Source organism: Pelophylax lessonae (assembly GCF_965119305.1).
Source record: "Pelophylax lessonae genome assembly, chromosome: 3".
Lineage (NCBI taxonomy): Eukaryota > Metazoa > Chordata > Amphibia > Anura > Ranidae > Pelophylax > Pelophylax lessonae.
In genome coordinates, this window is record NC_138770.1 from 365,130,670 (window position 1) to 365,146,426 (window position 15,757).

At 46.5% G+C, this 15,757-nt stretch overlaps 1 protein-coding gene across 1 annotated transcript in view; it reads left to right on the forward strand.

Moving 5' to 3' along the window:
• The window catches only part of ZNF292 (zinc finger protein 292), a 176,804-nt gene that overhangs the window by 139,451 nt on the left and 21,596 nt on the right, over window positions 1-15,757 (forward strand). The window contains exon 7 of the mRNA XM_082249212.1: window positions 13,205-13,346. Within this exon, the coding sequence (XP_082105338.1) occupies window positions 13,205-13,346 (142 nt within the window). The remainder of the gene's footprint in view (window positions 1-13,204; window positions 13,347-15,757) is intronic.

Genomic DNA, 15,757 nt, shown 5'->3' on the forward strand with positions numbered 1-15,757 from the left:
GTTGATCAAGGGGTTAAATGTGAGCCTAGGGGAGTGATTCTGTGGGAGTGCATGGCTTGTGAAATGATCAGTGTATAAGGGGGGGAGGTTTCGGACTTTGGGTTAGACGGACGGTTGGAACTGCTGTGCGTCTCCATCCCGATTCAATAAGGATAAAAGAAAGAGGGTTGGGACTTTAAATGAGAGATGTGGCAAGGCTTTCAGGAAAAAGATCACATTTATTAATGAATACATACAGGTAAAAAAAACATACAGAAAGTATACATATACATCAACAGAGTAATACAAAAAGGACTAGTTGATATTCTCAATCCAATATGCATAAAACCAGCATGACCAATTTCGAGAGTAAAACTGTAGTTGTAATAGCACCATCAATGGATACATTGATCAGTATTGTTAAAATATGTGAAATGATCAGAGACCTGTGATCCTATATAGAAGGATCACAGGGGCTCTGTAATCATTCCAGAGAGAACAACGGTCAGCTGTGTTTACAACAGCTGACCATTGTTCTCTCTCAGCGGGAACGATCACAGGTGTTAAGCGGTAATCGGAGCCACCTGCCCCGTGCATCGGAGTCCCCGCTGCCGAGTGGGGGTGGGAGCACGCCGGCGGCGTGCACTCGCCCCCTAGCTGCAGGCTTGCGACCAAAGTAGGTCTAAGTCGGTTTGTGTAGGAGAGCTGCCCTGCCACAGTAAATTGGATGTGGTCGGTCTGGAACAGGTTAAATTGAAAATTCATTCACCTAGTCCTCTTTTTCTTTTTGCTCCCCACTCTACAGCCTTTATATCTCTTGTGTAGGGTTCTCTCCATTCCCCCTGCCACTGAGGTGGTCCATATTGGGGTGGTGGTTCATAATTGGGAGCATATTGAGATCCATATCCTCCTCATCCTCTACCCCTATGTCCACCTCTACATGGCCTAGGGCAGTGTTTCTCAACTCCGGTCCTCAGGGCACACTAATAGGTCAGATTTTAAGTATTCCCTTGGAGAAATGCAGACTATAAATCACTGAGCAGCAAATTATATCACCTGTGATGTATTTCAGTTTTCTTGCAAACCTGGCCTGTTTGCCCTGAGGACCGGAGTTGAGAAACACTGGCCTAGGGTAAGGTCCCATACCATACTGGTTGGGATGCGGATTGCTGTTCCCTCTTTTGTCTCTAGGTGGTTTACGTCTTGGTGTTTACTCTGGGTGGCTCAACTCTAGACTGCAGAAATGTATTTCGGATGGGTGTAGGGGTGCCACTATGTTGTGCAATTGTTCTCACCCCTGAAAGTCTATTACTAGGTGTACTATTTCTATCAGATGTCCCTTCACTTCCGTTTTCTAGTGTGTATCTCTTCAAGGAAATATTGCTTGAATTTATTTCTTCTTCCTGACATTTTTTTTACTTTATTCCTGGCGTAATCCTCCTTATCCCTTTGGTATTTTTCATCTTTTTTTATTTTCATTTACTTTTCCTAAAAACTCCTTTTTAGTTTGTTGGCCTTGCTTTTATATTCTTTACTATCAACATATGGTAACATGCTGTCCTTAATGGGGAGTGAGCATAATAGTCGGTGGTGGATAGTGTCAACAGAGGTCTCCAGTATGTATGCTTACTACCCATCTCCAGGGTGACAGGGTCATCTTTGGGGGTTCGCAGGCCAGTGGACATCCCTTATCTCTGATAACGGGGTCCACGTAGTTCTTGTGTCTGGCTACAAAACAGAATTTTATTCTTGCCCACCACAGATTTTTTTTTTCTGTCCATTTTTCACCTCCTTCTGTCTCACCTATGGGCTCTGTACGGGGCGGTGCAGGGTTGGTTTCTCCAGGGCATGTTTGCCTCCGTTCCAAGGGGAATTGTAGACCAAAGGAAAATGCTCTTTCTTCCTTGGATGTGGTTTGGGCTATTTGTGTGTATCTATCTGCTATGTCTTCCAGAAGGCTGACTTTTTTTTTTTTTTTTTGAAAGTGGATGGTTCGTGCAAATGTTTAGCTTTCTTTACTACTATTTTCTGTTGGATTAGACCAGGGATCCTCAAACTACCACCCTCCAGCTGTTGCAGAACTACACATCCCATGAGGCATTGGAAAACGGACATTCATCAACATGACTAGGCATGATGGAAATTGTAGTTCGTGAACAACTGGAAGGCCATAGTTTGAAGTCCCCTGGATTAGACTGTTCAGGTCTCTGTCATTATGGGTCAGGTTCTCCCTATTCCTTGCATTGTGTACTGAACTAGAGCAATTAGTGCGTCTAGGGATTTCCAGCATCGGACATCAGTGTGTTAAGTTTGCAGAACTTCTTACCTGGAAAAGATATGGACAGATAGCCAAGTTTTAAACAGTTGAAATCTTCAGATGGGTTTTTGGCCGTAAGGTTTTTGCAGGCAACAGTTTGAGGTTTCTGTTCCCAAGGGGGTTGTTGGGTTTTTTTGCACTTCTTTCCCACCATTCAGTGGTCGCTTCTTTGGGACATCCTTGCGCTCAAGAATCTTGCCTGGCTGTGACCTTCAATGAATGTTAGAGAACTGGATTTTTTTTCTACTTACTAAAAAATCCCTTTGAGTTCATTGAAGGATACATTTCCCCCCTCCCCTGTACTGTTTTAAAACTAACTTTGCTGCATATAGCAGATTGGCGGTGGGGGGTGCATTTAGTCTTCAATAAAGACTTGCCCATAGGTGGTGCTTTTTTTTTTTTTTTTTTATTTCATACTCCTGACTTTGTCAAGAATTTTGCTGGGTTGTGTCCTTGAATGAACTGGGAGAAAGGGATTTTATGGTAAATCGTTTTTATTTTATTTTTATTTATTAACCCTTGCAGTCAGGATCCTTCAAAAGGACCCATAACCTCAAGATTCAACCAGATGGGGCCTCTCAGCTGTCTTAACATTGGTGGCTACATGCCACTGGCAAGCAATGCTTTTCACCTCAAATCCTTGCTAGAAACGTTTACCCCTTGTGTGCCTTGGGGCACTTCGTAAACTGGTAGCTTTTACTTCTTTTCCCCATCAGAGTGGGAGAGAGTTTATCATCCTGAGGGGGTTTTCCCCAACAACCTACCCTATTGCTATGATCAATAAACCCACATTGCCTCTATGATTCAGGTGGTCCCTGATGTGATCCTGCAGTCCCTTCAGGCAAGTGGAGTAGCATTTTCTACCACCCGGAGAGTCCCTATACTTGGGGATTCAGTCTCACTACCCGGAACAGAGGGGGGCCCTCTTTGTTGGTGGGATCTAACTTGAGTTGTTTTCTATTGGACATTGCTTAATTGTTGCACTGCTTTCACCTCCTGTGAGGATGCTAGTGTCCTCCCTGCTACAGGTCAAGTACCCTGGTCCCTGTGTTGGACAACGTTAGGAGTACTATTCTCGACTACATGGTCTTTATTTAAAAGTGCATTGGCACCTAGCTCAACTGGTAGTCTCCACACCAAGTTTTGTACATCAAGATGCTCCTCATCTCTTGCGTGGCAAGCAGAACCCATTGCTGTAGGGCTCTCTGTCCCCAAGGATTTTCAGCAGGCAGACGATGGGTCCCTGTTAAAGGTACACCATGTTGGGGATATAGCAAATCCTGAACCTTTTTGTAAGACCCAAACAACTGGCAATAAGGTCTTTCTTCTGTGACTGATCCTCTGCTTCTTGAGTAAGCTTCTCCAAATGCCTTCCCTCGTTCTGCCCTTAATCAGATGCTTGTCCTTAGCAACAAACCTACATTTCCTGTTCCCAGCTATAGACACTTTGCTGAACTGATTTTGGTCCTTAGATCTCTAGAACCATGCTGGATGGTCTATTTTCTAGGCTCATTTCTGGTGCAAAAAAATAATGGGGAAGGACAAAGAGGGAAGACCCCACCTTCGAAGTGATTACTTTTGGCACTAATATGGCATGTATCCAGACTAAGTAAGAAAAATATAGTTTTACAATCAATATAAAAAAAACATTAATCCTAATCTGTGCATAGCAAAAAGACCTTGTGAATAACAGCCTTCACCACCCCAGAGACAACCTTGTCTTCAACTAACATAAAATATTTATAAACGTCACAAGTTGCCCCTTATAAGGCAGGCCCTTTTCACCAATCTATGGTTGCAGTTTACCTTTTTTCCCCCTTCCTACCCTTGTATCCCTTTCGGTTAAGTAGACTTTGTGGGAATATACTCTTGAGTTCCGTGTCAGTGGGGTTACTTTACAATCCTAATAGGCTTTCTCTTACGTCCTCTTGACAGTCGCCGCCTCTCATATAGTTTTCACCAATGGGTATTGACCTTTTATCCACAGGAGCAAGCTAGACATAAGACTTGTTAAAAACACAAACAATTTGCATAGACACACCTGTAGGGGGCTGTCCCACTGGTCCAATACCCCCCTGCCATCAGCATTCCCAGCTCAGTTTGTCTTTTGCCTAGTTAGGAGTAAGATAGACTTCCCTGTGCTGGGGCTACCGTCTCAGCCTTTTCTTCTGTTTTCTTACATTTTATTTTATGCTAAGTGTGTTTTCTTGCACTGTACAGCTTTTGCGGAGCTGGGAATCGGACTGGTTGTACTAGAGCCTTACGGAATCCCAGCCCGCCATCGATCATTTAGCAGGCTATGCGTACGCCCTGGCCTCGCAAAAGACCTGTCCCTGTCCTCAGGGACAAAAGCCCGCGAAGTGGCCACTTAACTAGGATGTCTCAACTGCGTCCTCCCGCGTGTTGCTAGAATCCTGTTTTGGCTGACGGCACCCCCACCACCAGGGGTGGGAGGCTTCCCGTCGCAGAGAGGCACCCATGCCATTGTGGATCGGTAAGTAACCATGATACCACCTCTGTTGTTTTGTGACATTGCATGTCCTGGGGTGTATGTGGGGCCTCTGTCAGGGGGACGACAGTCTGCTGGAGTCTGTGTTATCCCCCTCATGTCTGTGTGTCTGGGCCCCGCGTTTCCTCCCGGTCCCTGCGGGAAAGCTATTGCGGCTGAGCCACGCTGTGGGGGGTTGTGGGGTTCCCTGAACCCTTCGGCACTGTTTAGTGAGAGTTTGGGGGTGCAGGCATACGTGCGAGGGCTGCCATTTTGGGTGTGGGCAGGCTGTTCTGGCTTCAGTAAGGGCATTCAGCAGCCATTTTCCATGTAGTGTATTGCGCCCTTTCCGGCGCCATCTTTAGTGGGGCAAGGTTTTTGTACATGTGTTCGGTGGCCATTTTCCCGGAGCCTCCCCATTACTTTCTATTGGCAACCATTTTTCCTTGGCCCGAGTCCTATTTAGCCTCTAGCGGTGTGACATCACTTCCTTTCTTCATGCAGCCAGATCGTTCAGCAAGCGTGGTAACTGTATAGCTACACTTCTGTGGGACTTTTTATGCTGTTTTAAGGGGATATTCCTTTGCTATCGGTTATATTCCTCCCTGTGGGGTGTCTCAGGCTAGTCCTCATTGCGGTGCATTGCAGGGGGGATTTGCCGCTATCGCAGTTTTAAAGGGCCAGCGCCATAACGTTTTTATGGATTCCCAGGACAGCAAATTCCCCCCAGCTCTGGTGGAAGATTCAGGTACGCCTGAATCGCCTGCGATTACTGCTGCACTTGCGACTTTAGCGTCCAAAGTTGATCTGTTGATGTCTGAACGGGCTCCTAGAAAATTGCCTAGGCTTTCTCACTCTTCTGAGTCTGATATGGTTGCCATGGACAGCGTACCCCCTGAAGGGTCTCAGTCCTCTGTCAGACGGGGAGGCGGAGGATGAGAAGGGGGATGATTCCCCCCCTGGGACGGCCAGAGAACGCGCAGCTATGCCTGCGCTTATTAGTTAGGTTAAAGATGCACTACATTTAGAGGATGAGCTCCACCCGCCGGGTAAGCAGTCTAATTTTGTGACCCGCAGAACCCAGAAAGCGGCACAAGTGTTTCCTTGTCCCGCTGAATTTCACGGGCCTGACGAAGGAGGTTGATCCTCTGAAACAACGTTGCGGCCCGTCCTCTCCACAGTCTCAGCTGTCTCCTGCCGGCTTCCGTGGAGGAACTGGCAGTGTCTTGTGACGCTGCATCCGGCCTGCGCTGTGCGTCGCGGATGTTCCCAGGAGGAGGCACAACGAGATCCCCTTCCCTTGGGATCTCCGGATCATCCACTCCCCATCCTCCATCCCTGGATCTGTGAACACACCTGTTGCTGGGTGCTTGCATTCCAACCACCCCTTGGCACCTATCGTTGGGGATCCATGCTTTTCATCTGAATGCTGATGTTGATTCTTTTAAATGTAAGTGCATTGCAATAAATTTGTTCTTAATTTAAACACTACTCCGACCTGGCGCCCTTGTTTCGTTAATTCTGAGTTTCACGAAACGGTGAACGAACAATGGCGCAATTTGAAGTGCCATTTTGTGGTGCCAAAGCGGTTTCAGTACCGTTATCCCTTTGCGTCTCCAACGGATTCGCGCTGGACCGTGGCCCTTAAGGTGGATCACACAGTGTCCAGGTTGAACAAGACCACTCTGATCGGAGGATTCTCTGGTGTTTACGGACCCTACGGATAGGCGGGTGGAATTGCTTACTCGCCACTCCTATATGGTGGCGGGTTCTTTGATGAAACCTGTTTTCGCCTCTGTAATGGTCTCTCAGGCTGTGGTAGAGTGGGCCAAGGTGCTCAGACGCATCCTTGTGGCTGATTCCACCCCTCCTGCTACTTTGGAGATGGTGGACCAGATTATTCAGGCTGTTTTTTTATACCTGTGTGACGCAGCCTTGGATGAGGCCCCTTTAGTCTCCCGACCATCTTCTGTCGCAGTGATGATCCCTCGTATGGTAGGGCTAAAGAGCTGGTCGGCTGACCAGACCTCCAGAAAGACTGTCTGACATCCCTTATGCGGGGAATCGCCTTTTTGGGGACTCCCTGGACGAATTGGTTAAGGGGGTCACTGGGGGAAAAAGCACTCTGCTGCCCCAAGCTCCCAAGGGTAAGTTTTTCCACGGTAAGCGGGGCCCTTCCTTTAAACCAAATCAGGGGTCCTTCAAGGCACAGGACAAGGGCAAATCCTTCAAGGGCCATGGTGGCCAGAAGAAGCCTTGGGCGGGCAAGTCCAAAGCCGCCCACACTGGCACGGCGGCCCAGTCCGCCTCGATCTGAAGGGGCGCCCTCACCCATTCCAGGGGTGGGGGGACGTCTGCACGGTTTCCCCGAACCTTGGCTGGTCCGGATTCAGGACGGGTGGGTTCAGGAAATCATTCGATCAGGATACAAGATCGATTTCCTATCGCGCCCAGCGGACAGGTTCTTTCCCTCAAATCTTCGTTTGACCCCAGATCGTTTACAAGATCTTCAACGGGCGGTTCAGGATCTCCTCGCCCAGGGGGTGATCGTCCCGGTGCTGCATCGGGACAGATTTTGGGGGTTTTATTCGAATCTGTTCACTGTGCCCAGAAAGGAGGGCAAGGTACGTCCGATTCTGGACTTGAAGGCTCTGAACCGCTTTGTGTGGGTTCAGAAGTTCCGTATGGAATCACTCCGTTCAGTGGTAGCCTCCTTGAGCCAGGAAGACTTCCTGGCTTGAATCGACCTCAAGGATGCGTATTTGCACATCCCCATATTCAAGGGTCATCAGAGGTACCTCTGATTTGCAATCGCGGAGGAACACTATCAGTTTGTGGGGTTACCTTTCGGTCTCGCTTCGGCTCCAAGGGTGTTTACCAAAGTGTTGGCTCTGGTTCTGGCCCTGTTGCGGGCACAGGGGATTGCGATCTTGGGATACTTGGACGATCTCCTGCTAAGATCGAGTTCCAGTCCGAGTCGCGATCTGTCAACCACGGTTCAGACGCTCCAGGAGTTCGGGTTGGACCATCAACTTTCAGAAGTCGACTTTGTCCCCTTCTGTTCGCCTCCCTTACTTGGGGATGGTCCTGGATTCCGCCCAAGCAAAAGTCTTTCTGCCGGAGAACAAACTCCAGACTCTGCAGAACGAGATCGGGTCCCTAAGGGACAACGAATCCTCATCGCTCAGGACCTGCATGCGGTCCCTGCGGTTGATGGTGTCAGCCTTCGAGGCAATACCATTTGCACAGTTCCACACACTATCTCAAGCGGAGATCCTGGCCAGATGGGACAGGCATCCCCCATCATTGGAAAGGAGGATATCTTTGAGTCACCAAGTAAGAGAGGATCTGTGGTGGCTCCAGTCTCCGGCTCTGACGAAGGGGAAATCCTTTCCGGCCGTTGTTGTGGACAGTGATCTTCACGGACGCCAGCCTGTCGGGCTGGGGTGGCGTTCTGGGCACTCTGTCTGCCCAGGGCACTTGGTCGGAGGAGGAATCCTCCCTGCCAATAAACATCTTGGAACTGCGAGCAATCAGACTATGCTTGCTCCGTTGTCGGATCATCTTCGGGGCCGCCCTGATGGACAACGCAACTGCGGTGGCTTGCATCAATCACCAAGGGGGCACCAGGAGTTGCTGGGCGGCCCTGGAATTGACCAAAATTCTGTCTTGGGCTGAGACGCAGGTCCCGGCGATTTTGGCAGTTCACATTCCAGGTGTGGAGAACTGGCAGGTCGATTATCTGAGCCACCAGACCCTGGACCAGGTGGGATGGTCCTAACACCCGGAGGTGTTTCAGATGCTGTGTGTGAAATGGGGATCCCCGGATGTGGATCTGTTCGCATCTCGGCTGAACAACAAGGTGGGAAGGTTCGTGGCAAGAACGCGCGATCCTCTGGCGGACGCTCAGGCGGTGGAATTGGTATCGACTGATTTATGCCTTCCCCCCGATTCAGTTGTTGTCCAGGTTCCTTCGCAGGTTGGTCTCGGAACCGAAGTTGGTGATTCTGGTGGCCCACGGACTGGCCGCGCCGGTCTTGGTACGCGGACATCATGCGACTGGTCGTGGAGCCTCCCTGGCGGCTCCCGTTACAAGACGATCTACTGTTTCAGGGGCCGATCTTCCATCCTGCTTTACAGTCGCTGGCTTTAACGGCGTGGCTGTTGAAAGCCAGGTCTTGAGAGATCGGGGTCTCTCGGCGGCGGTCATTCCTACCCTGCTCAAGGCTAGGAAGGCTTCGTCCGGTAAGATCTATTACCGTACCTGGAAGGCTTATTTTGCTTGGTGTGTATCAAGGGGCTTCCATCCTCCCTCCTTTTCGGTGGCGAGGGTGTTGGCTGTCCTGCAATCTGGTGTGGACCAGCGTCTTGAGCTGACCACTATTAAGGGTCAGTTGTCTGCGCTGGCAATCCTTTTCCAGCGCCCTTTGGCGTCAAACTCTTTGATACGCACCTTTATTCAAGGGGTGCGTCATTTGGCTTCCCCTAGGAGAGCACCTTTTACCTCCTTGGGACCTGAATTTGGTCCCTTCTGTTTTGCAACGTCCTCCTTTTGAGAACATCAGGGAGATTCCTCTGCCTGTGCTGTCACGGAAGGTTGCCTTTCTGGTGGCGATCACGTCTATCCGCAGAGTGTCGGAGTTGGCAGCCCTGTCTTGCCACTCTCCTTACCTGGTTGTTCATAGGGATAAGGTGGTCTTGCGACCTCACCAATCTTTCCTTCTTAAGGTGGTATCCACTTTTCATCTTAACGAGGATATTGTCTTGCCTTCGCTGTGTGCGAATCCTAAACATCCTAAGGAATTTGCCTTGTATTCCTTGGATGTTGTCCCGGCGATCAGGGTGTACCTGTCATCTACTGAATCCTTCCGCAGGTCGTATTCTCTTTTTGTCCTTCCCGAGGACCCACGGTAGGGTATGGCTGCGTCTGCGGCAACCATTTCAAGATGTATTAGACAATTGTGCAGGCCTACTCGATTAGTGAACGGGTACCGCCCTTCCCTGTCAAGGCGCACTCTACCAGAGCGGTGAGTGCGTCCTGGGCCTTCCGGCATCAGGCTTCGGTGGCCCAGGTGTACAAGGCAGCGACTTGGTCGTCCGTGCACACCTTTTCAAATTTTACAAACTTGACGTTTTGGCATCGGCAGATGCCTCCTTTGGCTGCAAAGTCCTGTGCATGGTCGTGCTTTGAGGGGGACGTGGCGTTTACCTGTCCCTGTCTGTTGGGGTTGTTTTCCCCTTTGTTGATTTGCTTTCCTGGGTTGTTGCTCCTGTTGAGCTTTGTTACCTAGAGTTTACCTTTCTGGTTCAGATCAGCTCAGATCAGGTTCCTTTCTCTGACCTGGGTGCTGCGTTACCTTTGTGATGGTTGCGCTTCCCACCCCTCATGTCTACACTGCTTTGGGACATCCCATTAGTGAAGACTATATGAGGGGCGGTGACTGTCAGAGGACGTAAGAGAAAACTGAATTTTTGTAAAATCTTACCGTAAAATTCCTTTCCCTGAGTCCTCTGACAGTCGCCGCCCCCGCCCCTCTTTTGTGGGGTTTTTGGACTATCTACTGCTTGCTACCAAACTGAGTTGGGAATGCTAATAGCAGGCGGGTATTGGACCAGTGGGACAGCCCCCTACAGGTGTGTCTATGCAAATTGTCTTATGCCTAGCTTGCTCCTGTGGATAAAAGGTCAATACCCATTGGTGAAGACTATATGAGGGGCGGCGACTGTCAGAGGACTCAGAGAAAGGAATTTTACGGTAAGATTTTACAAAAATTCAGTTTTTGCTAATGTCAGCATTCCTTGGATACTTAATTTGGCAGGATTGACTATCTGTTGAAGACAGTCCAGCCCCCAGGCCCTTCTTTAGGTCTGTCAGTGGACAGCTTTTGGACACCCTAACAGTATCTCATTCCATGTGTCTCTCTGTGGACGAGAGGCTCCATGCACACTTTAGCTAAAAAAAATGCCAGAACAACGCTCAAAATGTTTTTGTGCCAGCTTTTAACAGCAGTTAGGAGCTTTGAGCTTTTTCTTTTTTTTTTTTTTTTTCTGCTGGCAAATCGCTCCCAAAAACACAAAAAAAGTTCTTCTCCTAGAAGCTTAAGCTTCAAAAATGCTTCTAGACTAAAATAGTGTGCGTGGGCACATAACACAATTTGCTTCTAGAAGCAGAAAAAAGCAAAATGCTCAAAAGCTACTGCTAGGAGCGGTTTTTAAGCTAGCATGCATGGAGCCTTACCGTAATGCGGGGGACTAGGCTGTAGAACCACTTTAAAATCTTGCTGGTATGTACATTCAAATGCTAACAGCTTTGGGTATAGGATGTGGCTTTTTTGTAGAATATAGTTTTTACATTTTATTATTCACGTAATAAACAATTCTTTTAGATTTCCAACAGTATTATAGAATTGAATTCGTTTTTGGCCAGATGCAGGCTCTAAATATGTTCTCCTGTTGGTCTTGAACAGCAATAGATGCCTGAAACGAACAAACTTTTGTTATCACACACTAATGCATTCCTTTTTGCCAGTACACAATTAAGGCTGGGTACAAATTGTTGTGCTGTGTTGGCACACGTACCACGTCATGTGTTGCATTAAGGCAGCCTATTAACCACTTAAGCCCCGGAGGATTTGGCTGCTAAACGACCAGGGGGTATTTTGCGATTCGGCACTGCGTGACTTTAACGGACAATTGCGCGGTCGTGCGACGCTGTACCTAAATGAATTTGACGTCCTTTTTTTCCCACAAACAGAGCTTTCTTTTGGTGGTATTTGATCACCTGTGCGCTTTTTACTTTTTGTGCTATAAACAAAAAAAGAGCGTAAATTTTGCAAAAATAACAATTTTTTTCACATTTTTTTATATGAAATTCCCCCCAAAAAAATGTAAAAATCAAAATTTTTTAACATTTTCCGCCAATTTGTTTTATCCTACCTATGTTTGGTAAAAAAAATCGCACAAAGCGTATTTTTATTGGTTTGCGCAAAAGTTATCGCGTTTACTAACAAAGGGAAAAATTTTTGTCATTTTTGTTGTTTTTTTTTTTTAACACGTAATGGCGGCGATCTGCGATTTTTTTTTTTTTGTGGTACTGCGACATTGCGGCGGACAGATCGGACCCTTGACTGACATTTTTGACACTTTTGGGGTTACCAGTGACCTTTCTACAGTAATCAGTGCTATACATATGCACTGTTACTGTAAAAATACACTGGTAGTGAAGGGGTTAACTTTATTTGGGAGGGAGGGGCTGTGTGTGTCCCTAGGGGCGTGCTTTCTACTGTGATTGGCTGTGGCTTGAGCTGTAAGGACACTGATCAACGGTTCTACATAGATCCGTCTGATCAGTGTTTTTACACCGAGGAGAATGACAGGTGGCTTGTTTACACAAGCCGCCTGACTTTCTCCCTATCCCCCGACGATCGCCGAGTGACCGGCGGACATCGGGTCCGCCAGTCACACGCGCGGGGGGGTCCGTGACCGCGCGGGAGTGGGAGCGCGCCTCCGCGGGCGCGCGCTCGCTCCCCAGACCCTCCCAGGCTAGTGACGTTAATTAACGTCACTCTGCCTGGCCGGGGCTGATCGCCGCAGTAAATCTACTTGCGGCGGTCGGCAAGCGGTTAATTTGAATGGGCTACCTAATGCACAAAAGGGTGCAAGTGCCATTTTTATTTTTTGGTAATGCAGCGCAAATTAGTACAGTGCAACACGTGTCTGTTTGAAATGTGTTGGGATACCATTTAGAACAAATAGCAATTTCTACACACCGTGCACTACAGTGCATTAAAATAATGCATGCGTTACCACAGCTCAATGGTGTAAACAGGACCTGGAGGCCTAAACCTAATGAGGCAGTTTTGTTTTATAGGTCCTTGTCAGTTTTGCTGAGGGTTACCAATGTCTCTGCTTTAGCCATTGGGTAAACAAGTGCCTGAAAAAATAGACTGATAGCAAGTCTGTGTACCTGAGCAAAAAAAAAATCGCAAATGTTTTTTTTAAGGGTGTATATCTGTGTAATACTTTTCAAAATTTGTAGCAGTTTAGTTCAACTCCATTATTGAAACTCAATTAAAAAAAAAAAAAGAAAATGTAAGTAAATCTACATTGTTTACTTTTTTATTAAAAAAAGTAATAGTTAATTTCAGTAAAAGAAACAATGAAGGGGTTTTATCTTAATCTGGAGCAGCTGTGCATGGCAATCAATCAGCCAGCTTCCGTTTCATTTACAAAGCATAACTAAAAAAGTCTTGACAATAGAAGCGGGTTGCCATGCACAGCTGCTCCAAATTTTGTTTGCTCCAGTTTTTAAATATTCCCCAGCCTGTTGTGAAACAGCCTGCTTCCATTGATTAAAGCTGTGGCAAAGCCAGTATCTAACCTTGCGGGGTTTTTTTAATTTCCGTAATTTGTTTTTACAGGGAATTAACACTGTTCTGGAGCAAGCTACAAAGAAGGGTTGAGCCATCTATCCAAGTGTATCTGGAAATATGTCGCCAACTTTCTCAGCTTACAAAAACAGTGTACCATATCTTCTTTCTAATCAAAGTTATTCAGTCAGAGGTAAGGATTATTTTACACACAGGTTTTTCAAATTATAAGTAGAATTTCATGCATTTCACCCTGTTTCCACTGTACTTACCTCCTGGGAGGATTGGCTGTCAGTGCCCACGCAGTTGGCCCAGTAGTTCGGGGATTTGATATCCCTGCTTCTCCCTTTTCTCTGTGCAGTGCTTCCCGAGAGAGACAAGAGTAAATCTGATTGGTCAGTGCCAGCACAGTGAATCATTCTGGTCCATCAGGAATTGCACGCAAAGAGCCGGGATTTAAAATCCCCGGACAACTGGACTGGCTGCATGGACCCTGACAATTCAGCATCCCTGGAGGTAAGTACAGCGGGGAATGGTGTACAGTGTTCATAGTTTCACTTTTTCCTGAAAAGGTTTAACACTTTAACTAATACCTTTAATAAAAAAAAAAACAAAAAAAAAAACTAACACTTAACTCCTTACTGCTGGTCGTATGCATATATGCGGCCTCTTGGCGTGTGGGCCTAAACACTGAGAGGCCGCATATATGCGTATCTAACGATAAACCGCATGCAGCCTGTGTGCTCCCGACAGAGTTACTGGCGACTAAGTAGAGATTGGGAGCTTTCCGCTCATGTGACCGCTGTGACAGCCAATCACAGTGGTCACATGACCAGAAACCCTGCCCCACCTCCCTGCATCTGAAACCCCTTAAATGGCCTAAGTAATATGTTGATGGGCTTTAACACACACAAAACCAAATGGGTGGTGATAAATGGTACTCGGAACGATTCGGCGTGGTAAGCGGGGTCCCCCAAGGATCTTTTCGGGACCAATTCTGTTTAATGTATTTAATAATGATATAGAGGAATGGGATAAATAGCTAAATTTCCATGTTTGTGGATGATACAAAGTTAAGTAGAGCAAAAAAACTTCTACGCAGGATGTGGAAACCTTACAAGAAGACCTCAATAAAATAGCGTGGGCATCTACATGGCAAATGTAAAGTAATGCATTTGGGTGCAAAAAATTGGAACGCGAGTTACAAGGAAGAGAACCTCTGGGGGAATCTAGGATGGAAAAGGACCTGGGGGTCCTAATAGACAACAGTTTTAGCAATGGCGTGAAATGCCATGCTGCAAGCAAGGCCAACAGAATATTGACATTCATTAAAAAGGGGGCTCACTCCAGAGATAAAATAATCCTCCCACTCTACAAGAGGCCAGTTCTGGACACCAGTCCTCAGAAAGGATGTGCTGGAACTGGAGAGAGTCCAGACAAGGGCAACAAAAAAAAAAAAAAAAAAAAAAAGGGACTAGAGGATCTCCGCTATGGGGGAAAGACTACAAGCTTTGAACTTATTCTCTCTAGAGGGTAGGCGCATGAGCAGGGATATGATGGCGATTTACAAATTCTGTACTGTGACCCTAGCAAAGGGAAAAAAACTTTAGTGAAAGAGAATTTAAAGACCCGCTGCCATTCACTGACATTGGACGAGAATCCATTTAACCTTAAACTGCATAGAGGGTTCTACACGGTCAGAGCGATAAGGATGTGGAGTTCTCTTCCACAAGCAGTGGTATCAGCAGGGAGTGTCGATAGTTTCAAAAAAACTAATACAGTAGATGGGCACCTTAACGATCACAACATACAGGGTTATTCAATGTACTCTTCACACAGACACAAGCACACACTCCACAAGTTGAACTGGATGGACTGGTGCCTTTTTTCAACCTCGCAAAATATGTAAGGTAAAGAGCAGAAGTGCTACAGCAGAGACTCTGTCAAATGTCAGGAATTTCACTGATTTAGTTCAGGAGGAATTCTAGACAAATTCCTTGTCTCAGAAATTTCACACTTATTACTTCTAGTTTTTCCTTTTAAGATGAAAAATCTTCAATTTTTAAGTTCAAGTCCACTTAAATATACAAAGTAAGCTGTTTCAATGGATCCATGTGCACCTGCAGTGTGGTATGCAGAAATTATTGCTATAGCATTGGTCATTAAAGGAAAATGTACAGGTTTAAAATTAAATCTATAGCTCATGCTACACTTTTTCAATTTATTGGTTGAATCCTATTGTACATTTGACAATCTGAACAGCATACACACATATACATTTTCTCAGAAGTTACTTCAGTAAGAACTGGTATTGTATAACATAAGCAAAGCCTCCATGACCATATGTTGAATGCAGTTTGATAAGCAGGATGTTGGTTCTGCTTTTAGTATATGCAGTGCTGAAAAAAAAATAAGAAAAAATCTAAAATCGGTAGGGTTAGAATGTCCATAGAGCATAAGGGAAAATACTGCATTTTATAGTTGTCGTCACAGTAGGGCTGAAACGAGGTATCCACATAATCGATTATAATTGTTTTTATAAAAGTATTTGTCAACTATTTTCATAATCGATTAATTGGTCAGCTGATTGGCCTCCATACAGAA